The 13,372-nt window shown below is 46.5% G+C and overlaps 1 protein-coding gene across 8 annotated transcripts in view; it reads left to right on the top strand.

Annotated features, from left to right (window-relative positions):
- FBXL7 (F-box and leucine rich repeat protein 7) overlaps positions 1-13,372 on the top strand; it is a 209,430-nt gene that overhangs the window by 42,201 nt on the left and 153,857 nt on the right. For 7 of the 8 annotated variants that reach the window (XM_083747337.1, XM_083747338.1, XM_083747335.1 and 4 more), the window contains exon 1: positions 9,125-9,822. The exons of the other annotated variant lie outside the window; for it this stretch is intronic. In XM_083747337.1, coding sequence (XP_083603463.1) covers positions 9,786-9,822 — 37 coding nt within the window. In that variant the 5' untranslated portion in view covers positions 9,125-9,785. Of the gene's footprint in view, positions 1-9,124; positions 9,823-13,372 lie in introns of those variants that run through there. 8 annotated transcript variants of the gene reach the window in all.

Raw genomic sequence — 13,372 nt, 5'->3', positions numbered from 1 at the left:
TTGCACTTTGACATTCTTTCGAACTGCTAGGTAGGCAGGAGCTGGGACTGAGCAACAGGAGCTCACCCTGTCGCAGGGATTTGAACCGCCGACCTTCTGATCAGCAAGTCCTAGGCTCAGTGGTTTAGACCACAGCGCCATATATATATATATATATATATAGAGAGAGAGAGAGAGAGAGAGAGAGAGAAATGAGCAAACCAGTGATATTTTAGGGAGCAGGCTAGCAGGCGGGGCCCATTACTTACATCATAGGAGCCTACACAACACAAAACACTGTTGCTGTATGTAGGTTTAATTTTATTGGTTTTTTATTTTATTTTTGGAAATGTACATCTAGGTTTTTTTCCTTTAAATTTTTTTGGGGTCCCCAGACAGTGGGGTCCTAAGCTATAACTTGTTTAGCTTATATGTAAATCCGGCACTGTGCCCAGGGAAGGAGAGAGATACTTACGTATTTTTTGCACAGTCCCCAGGACCACCTTAAGCCATCCTGTCTGGGCCCCTTCTGTGCAAACACTTTTGCCTGTGTGGACTAGGAGTGCCTTTCCTGTCCCCTTTCCCAAGCCTGTCTGATTTTGAGAAGACAGTGTAAGATATCTTGCAGTGCTAACGCAGCCCTGGCACTGTATTCCTAGAGACTCCGGGCTTCCAGGCACAGGGGAGCTTGGTGCTTTGGGCCTGGCTCTCAGCAGGAAAAGAAATAACCACTTGCTTCCGCTTCCAGGGCAGTTTTTTGCACTCCCAAACTTCTGGACATTTTAGTGTTGTTTTTTTTAAAAAAACCATGCTATTTTTGTCATTTGAATCCCAGACCTGTCTGGGAAAATTCGGACGTATGGCAATCCTACCCTTGCATATCACTGCACCACTGACCACTTAGATTCCCCATGAGCTTATTTCCACCAATGGAAAATGTTTCTAAAACTCCAAATTATAAACGAAAGGTGTTTGTTCAATGGCAGTACAGTGGAGCCTTGTGTTACAGACGGGATTCGTTCCAGAGGCCCGTCCGTAACACGGAACTGATGCAAGCCGAAGCACTGCGTCTGCGCATGCGTGGGGCGCGATTTAGCGCTTGTGCATGTGCGCGAGTAGCAAAACCCGGAAGTAACCCATTCCTGTACTTCCGGGTTGCCGCAGGACGCAACACAAAAACACGTAACCCGAAGTGGATGCAACATGAGGTATGACTATATGTACATTTTAAATAACAATTGAGAGAGGAAGGTGGGAGGGATAATCTACATGCTATAAGATCTGTCAATCATATTCATTTCACATACGCAATGTGCTCATTATGGGATTTTTCAGGAAGCCAGCTCAGGTCTAAATAATTAAAATTGCCTGGAGAATGTGCTTACGGTCCATACTCATGTTACTCATGCTGAGCAAATTTTTAATCAGCTTGATTGGGTTGGAGAAAATTTCTCTCCTTTTTAAAGAATGATTTTACACAGAGAGAGGCACGCATACGTATTTAAAAGTTTCTGAAGTACATAACTTTTTTTGAAGTGATTCCTGATGGGATCCAAGCATAGGTCATTCGGGGAACCCTCCCGCCAAAGTGGATGAAGATCTCTCCAGAGGTATCTGAATCAGTGCAATTGGGAACATTTTGGTCCAGCATCTTGATTCAAAATGGCACCTGGCATCCAGTCATAGACAAATTAAGCTGGAGTTGAAAAATTAGTTATTTGTTTGCATGTCAAGACCCTGAGCCCTCCCCATTTGTAGAATAATGAAACACACAGACACCAGTATTTTAGGTTAATGGGATAATTAAGGCCACAGCTTTATTGGTTATTGAATGTGAGTGGTATTGGCTTAGGCATTGGAATTGAACTGACTATATCTGACTCCTGCCTGCCATGCAGGTAGTCTGGTAAGGGTCAGTCACCAGTAGGGGGAGCCCTGTTGATGTACATCAACTGAGAGCTCCCCCTGGGTCCCTGATGGGGTGGTGGCATGGCCTTAGCCCATACCCAGGCTTCAGACAAGATCCACACCCCTGGATCCCTTTTACGGAATACCCTTAAAGAGGAGGGGCAGGTGAAGGGCACAACCTCCCCTCCCACAAACCAGGTTTTACCAATGCCTAACCACCAAACCTTACAAAAGTTGTGACGATTGCTACGAGGCAGACGAAAACCACATGGCTGGTGCCCATTTGCCAAGTGGGAAAATTGCTACCTGGCCCCCTCAACAGGCGACCAACTGTGGTCCATAGCAAGGCCAAGATGGCGAACGCATGAAAATAGGGTGGGAAGGCAGGAGAGCCGATGAAAGAGAAGGTAAGGAGAGGGAGTCCGCTGGCCGTGTGGCAGCTTAAATAAGGCAAGCCATGCCCCCTAGTCGACCGGATTGGTCGTCCGGGGGTGTGACACTGCCGGGACTCCCTATGACATAGGAGGCATTGCCACGCCCCCCGCTGTACACGGGGAGAGTGTGTCGTCTGCTTGCAACACCGCCCCCCTTGGAAGGGGAACGACTTTATGGGAACACTTTGCAAAATGGTAAATAAATGTAAATACAACTGAAAGGAGAACAAATGCATCAACTGGCAGATTTAATTCAAATGTAGATAAAGGCAGTGGGACGTGGGTGGCGTTGTGGGTTAAACCACAGAGCCTAGGACTTGCCGATCAGAAGGTCGGCGGTTCGAATCCCCGCAACGGGGTGAGCTCCCGTTGCTCGGTCCTTCTCCTGCCAACCTAGCAGTTCGAAACATGTCAAAGTGCAAGTAGATAAATAGGTACTGCTCCGGCGGGAAGGTAAACGGCGTTTCTGTGTGCTGCTCTGGTTTACCAGAAGCAGCTTAGTCCTGCTGGCCACATGACCCGGAAGCTGTACGCCGGTTCCCTTGGCCAATAAAGCGAGATGAGCGTCGCAACCCCAGAGTCGGTCATGACTGGACCTAATGGTCAGGGGTCCCTTTACCTTTAGATAAAGGCATGGCTGCATACAGTATATGTGCCCTTAATGCATAAATGGTTTACTATTATTTGTGGTGAGTGCCTAGCTGGACGCACTGCAGTCTGGGCAACCAGGTTCTGTAACCTCTGAAAGTCAGCATTTACTATTATACCTAATTCCAGAGACAAAGGTCAATGGAGCAGCTATCAAACACATGCTTTAGAACTTCGGTGTTTTCTTTTGGATTCCTTGAGGTATTGCTGTGCCCAAAAGCAATCAACACGCTCATTTGGAATTATGAAATATGAACAGCTATTTGGAAATGTAGTCATCGTGGTAGTGTCCAAAAGAAGAAGTAATCAGAATATTATATTTGGCTTGTAGATTGAAAGACGAGGAAAACATAATGGATGGGTAAATCCTCACTGCTGTTCAAATATGAATGAGTGAACATTACACTGACATTACAGTAATTCATCATCCTTTAAGTATTAGAGCAAGATATTGGAAATATTATTAAAAATAACAATCTCAGGGACCTTTTACCGTTAAGCGGCAACATACCAAAATACATTCATATCAGGGAATTGTGCAATTGAGACAAGAAGTGATCATGCCATTCTTTCAAGATTTTCAGAATAGACCTTTAAAGTAATCAATTAAAACTTGAAGGAAGTTATGCCAACTGACAGAATTTGAGGACATCTCTTTAAAATGGTTTGATGAAAATCAAACTTTTTTAAGAACTGGGAAACTGATCAGCCATTCAACAACTGTTACGGGAATTTTTTTAAAAAGTAAAATAGTGTTGATGGCAATGAGATTTTATTGGTGACTCACTTGGGCCTAAATACATTTTTTAATATTAAAAACCAAGCACACCAGAAGAGTGACATGCATACCTCATAAACTTAATTATTCCCATGGAGCTCTTTCTCCTAGCTTACAGTATTTTAAATTTTAAATTTTTAAATTGGAATCTGAATAGTGTGTGTGTGTGTATTAAACAGGCTGTGTGACCATATATTTTATTTGGCATGGTGGGTGAGGGGTCATTTAAAGACCACTTGCAGATTCCCGCTATAGAATCACTGTTTTGGTTAACAATCTTGTTCTAGTTGGTTTACATTATAAATGCATTCACATAAGTTCTTAGTTGGATGGTGAACAATTCTCTTGTAAAATGATGCCTAATTTGCCCCTTGTTCGGTTATACAATTGACTAACAGTAGCAAAGGAGTTACTGCGGTTCTGAAACTCCCCCCACTGCCTGAGCCCTTGAGACAAGGGCTTTCATTAAATAACTCATCACAACTCCATAAATCAACCAGAATCTCATAACTCTTCAGCAACCTTATTTTGTTCTCAGGAGACAATGGAGTAGTGAAGTCAAACTGTTGGAAGGTTGCAGTGCCTGGTGCGGTTGTATAGACTGATACAGGAGAGACATGTTTTGTTGCAGCTGGGACAGGTGAAGGTGACTGGTCGTGCTGCTGCAGATGAACCATGGCATTTCTACTCTTTGTGGTCTTTCCAGTGGTCAATCCTCCTCTGGTCACTGCTGTGGACACACAGCCTGTCTGTCTGTCTCCAGGCTCTGTGGTCATCTGCAAGGGATTCCTATATGGCGGGGTTCATGTTGCCAGACTTCATCTCATGTTTGCAGACATCTTTGTAACGCAGAAACAGGCCTGGGGCCTGAAGCCAGCTTCCTGTAGAGCACATTCTTGGGGATCTTACTGTCTTCCATTCTGTGGACGCGACCAAGCCAGAGTAGACGTCGCTGACAGGGAAGTGTGAACATGCTTTTGTTGTTTAGTCGTTTAGTCATGTCCAACCCCATGAATCAGAGCACACCAGGCACTCCTGTATTCCACTGCCTCCCCCAGTTTGGTCAAACTCATGCTGGTAGCTTCAAGAATAGTATCCAACCATCTCGTCCTCTGTCATCCCCTTCTCTTTGTGCCCTCCATCTTTCCCGACATCAGGGTCTTTTCCAGGGAGTCTTCTCTTCTCATGAGGTGGCCAAAGTATTGGAGCCTTAGCTTCAGTATCTGTCCTTCCAGTGAGCACTCAGGGCTGATTTCCTTGAGAATGGATAGGTTTGATCTTCTTGCAGTCCATGGGACTCTCAAAAGTCTCCTCCAGCACCATAATTCAAAAGCATCAATTCTTCGGCGATCAGCCTTCTTTATGGTCCAGCTCTCACTTCCATACATCACTACTGAGAAAACCATAGCTTTAACCATACGGACCTTTGTTGGCAAGGTGATGTCTCTGCTTTTTAAGATGCTGTCTAGGTTTGTCATTGCTTTTCTCCCAAGAAGCAGGTATCTTTTAATTTTGTGGCTGCTGTCACCATCTGCAGTGATCATGGAGCCCAAGAAAGTAAAATCTCTCACTGCCTCCATTTCTTCCCCTTCTGTTTGCCAGGAGGTGATGGGACCAGTGGCCATGATCTTAGTCCTTTTGATGTTGAGCTTCAGACCATATGAACATGCTAGTGTTAGGATATAGTTCCGTTCCACCTTAAAAGGAACAGGCATGACTGTTGTGTGTCACATGCCTGTTTACTTCCAGCACAGGCTTGCTGGGAACTTCCATTGGTATATTGCTTTTGCTATTGGTGTTTTGCTGGACACGAAGGGAAGCAGACATGTTTTCTTTTGTTCCTGAACTCTGCTAAATAAATGCTGTAAATCATGCTTACACATGTCTCTGTCCGCCACTTCCGTTGTGAAGATTTATTCACTCTGATGATAAGAGCGTGCTCAAGTCCTCTGAAGACTTCTTGAGGCTCGAGTCGCTAATTGATGCTGTACCGGAGTTCGCCTGGCTACCGGCTGGTGGCCTGCCAAGTGCCCCAATCTCCCCAGCAGTATCCCAACAGGTAGGAATGTGGGACTGGGAGAGCACATCTTTGTTTGAAACTCTGTCTTGCCATGTGATAGGCTTGTGGAAGGTGTGGAGACATCGGTCCTGACAGTTGTACGTTGCCCATAGCTCACTTCCATAAAGCAGCGTTCTCAACAAGCAAGCCTGGTGGACCTTCTTCATCTTGGTATTGGATATTAGCATCACGTTATCCTATACCCTTTTGGAGAAAGCTGCCTTGGAAGTGCGCTTGTCCAGCTCAGTGTCAATGGACAGGTAGCCGGTTATGGTGGAACCCAGGCAGACAAAATCGTCTACTACTTCAACCCTATCTACAACCTAGCTAAGCCATAGTTTGTGGATTGTATCTCTATCTATCTATCATCTATCTATCTTCCATCTATCATTTATTTATTTATTTATTTATTTATTTATTTATTTATAAATTTCACTAATTTTATACATTGCACTAATTTTACAACCATTTGGCCATTTCAAAACTTGACTTCCTCCCCCCCCTCTTTCTGTGGTTCCTTAAATTTGTTTTTAATATCTTATGCATATCCAAGTTAACTTAATTTGCTCATTTACTCATCTTCTTTAAACATATACTCAGGTTATTACAATAATCCTGCCAATGTTTTCATCTGTTTATAATTTATCTGTAAATATTCAATAAACCATTTCCATTCTTTTATATATATAAAGTTTGTTATCTTGATTTCCTACTCTTCCAGTAAGTTTTGCCATTTCTGCATATTCCATAAGTTTTTGTATCCATTCTTCCTTTGCTGGGACATCTGCTTCTTTCCATTTTGGGCCAAGTAACATTCTTGCTGCAATAGTTTCTGGATTCAAATCAGGTTTCGTTCCCATTCATGCTGTGCTAGAATGCACAATCCCTGGTGGCTGAATGCATAAGTTTTTCTCCAGCATGGCGTTGTCAGTTTGGTTCATACAGGCCGTATACAGATTCCTGTTTACTCTGCATCCAATGTATTTCTGCTGCTGCTGTTTTGGGAATTAGTGTACATAGTTAGTCACAAACCAGCCTCAGTTATAAGGTCCAGGAGGCTCTATAGCACTGAGATTTGCAAAAGGGGGAAAATTCACCAGTTGTGGCTTATCCTGAGTGTGATAGAGAAAGCCCTGCTGAAATTCTGCTCCTTACAGTATGAACCTTGTAGACCGAACCAAGAGTGCTCCCTCCCAATAAAATACTGTTGGGAAGTATGAACATAGGACTTGGAACCTTCAGTTAACCTTCATAAGAGCACGTTGTGAACAAGTTATCTTATTCCCCCTTTGTGGGGTTGGGAAACTCAAAATTACAGACGTGAACTTTAAAAGGCCTCTCTTTGGGGGAGATCAGAAAACCTGGGTCCTGTAAGATAAGCCAGACATTTATTGTTTCACTGAATTTATTTGATTAAGTGACTGCAGACACAGGTACTAAGCAGGAATTGTGACTTCTGTAGCATCTTCTTTTTATGTTTAGAGAAGTGTCTTGTTGCCAGGGCCTTGGGGAAAGGGACAAGGAGATGATGGAAGCAAAAACGGAACTCAAATATCTAAATTAAAAGCAGAAATTTGTACTGGACCACCAGCTTGGCTATTAAAGCAAATTTTTGTTTAAATTAGTGATTGGGAATTTTGCCCTAAATTGTTATAAACTTGGCTCCTAGGCACCCGCATATTTTTCCTCCAGCTCTCTCCCAAAGAATTTGGCCGTTTAATTTATCAAGGGGCTTATTAATGGAGGTTATTGTGTGCTTGCAATTCCATAGACTCCTCTGAGGATGTTCAGTGCCCCCCTCCCAGGAAAAGATTCAACAAAAGCGGCTAGAAGAAGCTTTAATTAAATGTCTGGTTTCAATGGGATTACTGCCTGATTAATCCAGCCTCTGTCTGCCTGTCAATCATGCCTGTCATTATAATTGTCAACTATATAGCCGCTAACTACGTGAAAACTCAATCTGGCTGTTCTTTATTTAAATCTGTCATTTTGGCTTTATTTATTTATTTTACATGCGTCTCAAAGAAACGTACCTTCCAGCTCCCCGAGTTTGCCACTGCAACCTGTTTGCCAGGGAGAAGTAGACTTGATTCAGATCCACATTCCTTCACTGGAATGTGTGGCTGCTGACTGACTTTACTCAGCAGTTTTAACGGGTTTTGCTCCCCAGAAAAGTTTTAACGGGTTTTGCTCCCCAGAAAATGTGCACAAAACCACGCCCTTTCATTAGCCCTTCTTAAAAATTGCAAGTCCTCTGTCACTGTCTGATACTATTCAGCACAGCCAATGACTGGCTATGAAGGATGCTTGGTGCAGTTCCTTCTTCACTGTCATGCAGAAAAGTTCCAAAAGTTGCTGTTTGCCAGAGCCTGCCTGTGATCCTGTGCCTGACCTTGCCTGGTTTCCTGCCTTGTGTCCTGCCTTGGCCCTGTCGGACTGACTCTTTGCGGAACCCTTGGATTCGGGACCGGACCTGGACTGCGTTGCTCGGGTTACTCCCGGGCCCAGCACAGGTGTAAAGCACTGAGCCTCTTGGGCTTGCCGATCAGAAGGTTGGCAGTTCGAATCCCCGTGACGGGGTGAGCTCCCATTACTCGGTCCCTGCTCCTGCCAACCTACCAGTTCAAAAGCACGTCAAAGTGCAAGTAGATAAATAGGTACCGCTCCAGAGGGAAGGTAAAAGGCGTTTCCATGCACTACTCTGGTTTTGTCAGAAGCGGATTAGTCATGCTGGCCACATGACCTGGAAAAACTGTGGACAAATGTTGGCTCCCTCGGCCAGTAAAGCGAGATTAGCGCCGTAACCCCAGAGTTGTTTGCGACTGGACTTAACTACCTTTACCCTTTTAAAGTCCCTTTGGCCCCCAAAATAATATATTTGAGGCCCCCCCCCATTTGATGAGCATTGCCATTCAGATAGGATGTATGTGGCTTGTCTTGTGATTGATTATGTGGGGTGGGGCTTACCTGCCCTCCCAAATATTTTATTCAAGCTGGTACCCCTGGCAGTGAGGCCGAGAGTCTTGTTGTCTGGGCAGTCCATGACCTCCATACACACTGCCCAGGCATGCGCCCCGGAGAGGTCGCTTCGCGGTTTGACTTCACCCCCGAGGCGCACTCCATTGTCTGTCGAGACAGACGGCTGCCAACAATTTCAAACTCCATAACAAAAGAACCCCCTCCTCCGAAGAGTTTCCTTTCAAGGAGGGGAGGGAGACATGATTGGAAACATCTTTCTGGGCGCAACGCTGTTCCTGATGCAATACCGCTGCGAAAACCGAAAGGCTGGCCAGGAAGGGGGGGGGGTGCAGCGCGCTGCTGTGTCTTTAAACAGCCACGACCCTGGCTTGGTCTCTCTCAGGCTCGGGCGGTGATTGACACGGAGAGGAGGCGCCTGCTTGTAACAAAAGTCGGCGGCGTCGGGTGCGCGCGTGTTTGGAGAAGCAATCTAGTTAACAAGTGGCCGCGATTCACCGCCAGGGGGAAGAGGAGGAGGAGAGAAAAGACAAGAGCCGAGCCTGGGGAAAAAAGAGGCTGGAGCGCTTGCAAAGGGCTCTGCCACTCCCCGGCCAGCTCTGGAGGAAGGAGCGCGTCTCGGTCTCTCTCCTTGCTTTGGGCTTGACAATCTCACCTTCCCTGCGCTCTGATCGACTGGTGGATTACATCTGGAGCTACTGCCCCTTGTTTCCTCGGTGTCCCCTCCTCTTTGCTTGGGAGGTTCAGTCTCTTTTTGGAGGAGTCTAAGTTTGTTTCGATCGTCGCAAAAGGCTGAAGGGCGGCGGAGGGGAGAAACCAACTGGAGAGGAAAGGCTAGAGAAAGTCCCCTGCGCTCCGCCGCGCCTCTTTTCGCGGTGGCCTTTTAAAAACAACCAGCGCCGCATCTTCTTTGTCTCCTTCCTCCCCAGCCCAAACATTTATCTGTGGTTCGACATGGTGGGTGTAGCGGGGAGGAGGAGGACGAGAGTATGAAGGCGGCAGGATGGGAGCGAACAATGGCAAGCAGTACGGCAGTGATGGTAAGTCCGCTTTGGCCAGGGCGGGCGCAACGGCGCGTCGCGTCCCGAGGTGCCTTGGAGAGGGGGCTGTAGGCGCGCACGCAGGGCGGGCGGTCGGGCGGGCACTGCTCTGCCAGCCTCTCCGGAGCGTCCGGAGAATTTGCAGACGTTCCCCGAGCGGCAGGAGTCTGCCCGCCTCTCACCGCTCCCTCCCCACCGCAGCTAAGGCACTGCAAAGTTGCAATCCCCTTTCCGGGAAAATCTGGATGTCACTTTGGGGAAAAGCTCAAGGACAGGCTTGGTAGTTCGTTCCTTGGCTTTCTCTCCCCGCACCCGCAACCCAATCCTCCTTCACCTTTACGTAGAAGTTAGTCCCATGGAGTTCAGAGTTAGTCCCAACTCCTAGGGGCCGAGGTGCTTTGCCCCTCCCCAATAAAATATTTGAGGGGGTTGCCCCCCACAGTTGATGGGGGGTGCCATTCAAATGATGTCCATGTCCCGCATCATGTGATCGATTATGCGGGGCGGGGCTTACCGGCCACCCAATATTTTATTCAAGTTGGCACCCCTGTGGACCTGACTTCACTGTGTGCATAGGAGGAACTAGTCTTGACTTTGGAGTGGACGGCTTAGGATGGGAGGGGCACAGCGGATGCGTATCTGGTTTGTTAGGAAAAGCAAGGAGATACTTATGGCTGGGTATGAGAAAGCTGTATGGTATATGATTCTAGAACTGTAGAGTTGGAAAGGGCCCCCTAGGGGTCATCTAGTCCACCCCCTGCAACGTAGGAATCTTTTGCCCCATGTATAGGTGGCATGCCAGTTACAGCATTTATCACGCACAGCAGAGTGATCTGTCTCCTGTAGCAGGATTGTCTTGGTGGGTTGACAAAGGGAGATTGTTAATACAGGACTTTCTGCTGAATGCAGGAAAATCGCGCCACCTTAAAAATACACCCCAAGTCTGCATTCACACTTAAGGTCTCCAACAGCAGTAGTTCACTCTTGCACGTAGGTCTAGCAGCTGAGCAGAGCATGCCCCTTCGCTTTTGTGGAGATTCGTGGAGAGTAAAGTGAGTTGGCAGGGTGGACAGCACACAAGTGGCACACACTGTCGTTTGAGTTTACTGCTCTTGGAGAATGTGCCCACACCCAAACTTAGCAGCTCCCCTTTCCCCTTCCCATAATCCTTTCCTAAAATTCTTATTTAGACTAGCACAGTTATTTTAGTGCAACCGAGCCACACTTTGCATATAATTAGTTGTCGGTCCTTCCTGCCATTGTGTCTGTGTGTTTTGAGATATTCTGTCTGTAGGCTGTAACCCTTTCCGGGTTTCCTGTCTGTTTGAAATTCCTCAGTGGTATGCAAGCAGAGATTCCACCTCAGTACTGTAGCTCCTTAGGGAAGGTTGCTTCTGCTGCCTGCTAGATCAGTCAGAAGAGCCTGGAGATGTGGCAGTTCCTTTACTTTTACACTATCAGGGTTAGCAACAAGGAGGCATTTATTTCTCTGAATGTTGAGGTATGAAAATATGCTATTTGAAAAAAAGAACCTCCATGGTACGTGCTCCGGGAATGAAAAACTGCCGTGTTCAAACACTACTGTTGTCTGGTTATTTTCCCTATGTGTGTTTGCTTGTGAGTGAATTCAGTGGGTTCAGTCAAATGTCTTTCCACATAAGCAGGCAGAGGTGTTCAGCTCATGTTTTGGGCTGCCTTTGAAGGTGACCCGGAAACTACAACTAATCCAGAATGCAGCAGCTAGACTGGTAAATGGGAGTGGCCCCCGAGACCAGATAACACCCGCACATTGGCTCCCAGTACATTTCCGAGCACAATTCAAAGTGTTGGTGCTGACCTTTAAAGCCCTAAATGGCCTTGGTCCAGTGTATCTGAAGGAGTGTCTCCACCCCCATCATTCTGCCCAGACACTGAGGTCCAGCTCCTTTGGGCCTTCTGGCAGTTTCCTCACTGTGAGAAGTGAAGCTACAGGGAACCAGGCAGAGGGCCTTCTCAGTAGTGGTGCCTGCCCTGTGGAACGGTCTCTCCTCAGATGTCAAGGAAATAAACAACTCTCTGACTTTTAGAAGACATCTGAAGGCATCCCTGTTTAGGGAAGTTTTTAATGTTTGATGTTTTATTCTGTTTTTAATATTCTGTTGGGAGCCTCCCAGAGTGGCTGGGCAAAACCAGCAAGATGGGTGGGGTATGTATGTATGTATGTATTGTCAGGGAACTGCCATCAGAGCAAGAAACGGAGGCAGGGCTCCCGAGCGATGCTGGAGAGGGGACTAGCAGGGGGGAAGGATTTCAGCGTAACACCCATAGAGAAGAGAGGGAGATGGAGGAATTGGTGACAGGGCTCCAAAACCCTTCACCCAAAACTAGTGGAGAGAGCGCTGGGACGCCCCTGCCTTCCCCTTACTTGCGCAGATGCGTTCCACGCAGGGAACAGAGGAGGAGACTCGGGGTCAAACAGCTTTTATGCTGGAAGAGGTTCAAGAGACGCCCACTCTCGGATTCTGCAAGTGACTAACAGGTCATGGAGGGCGAGCTCTGACCCTAAGCATGGTTGGGCAAGCAAACTAACTAAACGGAAGGCAATTTACGCACAAGTAACCCCTCACAACCATTACATGTATGTATGAATGAATGAATGAATGAATAAATAAATAAATAAATAAAGAAGCAGCTCTGGGTGGGATGCACCATTGTATGTGGAGGTGTTACAAACATTCACTAGGCCTTGTGAATGTGGGGGCACAGGGATCTCAGAGGTGCAGGAATTTTCTCACCGGTATCCAAGTAGCATCCCTGCGTACCGGACCCAATATTTCCTTCTTAAATAGCAGTGGCATTAATCACTTAGAAAATGTATTTAAAGTACGCAATTTGTTGTTTAGCCGTTTAGTCGTGTCCAACTCTTCATGACCCCATGGACCAGAGCATGCCAGGCACTCCTGTCTTCTACTGCCTCCCGCAGTTTGGTCAAACTCATGCTGGTAGCTTCGAGAACACTGTCCAACCATCTCGTCCTCTGTTGTCCCCTTCTCTTTGTGCCCTCCATCTTTCCCAACATCAGGGTCTTTTCAAGAGAGTCTTCTCTTCTCATGAGGTGGCCAAAGTATTGGAGCCTCAGCTTCAGGATCTGTCCTTCCAGTGAGCGCTCAGGGCTGATTTCCTTAAGAATTGATATGTTTGATCTTCTTGCAGTCCATGGGACTCTCAAGAGTCTCCTCCAGCACCATAATTCAAAAGCATCAATTCTTCGGCGATCAGCCTTCTTTATGGTCTAGCTCTCACTTCCATACATCACTACTGGGAAAACCATAGCTTTTACTATATGGATCTTTGTTGGCAAGGTGATGTCTCTGCTTTTTAAGATGCTGTCTAGGTTTGTCATTGCTTTTCTCCCAAGAAGCAGGCGTCTTTTAATTTCGTGACTGCTGTCACCATCTGCAGTGATCATGGAGCCCAAGAAAGTAAAATCTTTCACTGCCTCCATTCCTTCCTCTTCTATTTGCCAGGAGGTGATGGGACCAATGGCCATGATCTTAGTTTCTTTCGATGA

This window comes from Podarcis gaigeae, assembly GCF_964106915.1.
Source record: "Podarcis gaigeae genome assembly, chromosome: 7".
Lineage (NCBI taxonomy): Eukaryota > Metazoa > Chordata > Lepidosauria > Squamata > Lacertidae > Podarcis > Podarcis gaigeae.
The sequence above is the reverse complement of the archived record's forward strand: the minus strand, read 5'-3'. Positions and strand labels throughout refer to the sequence as shown.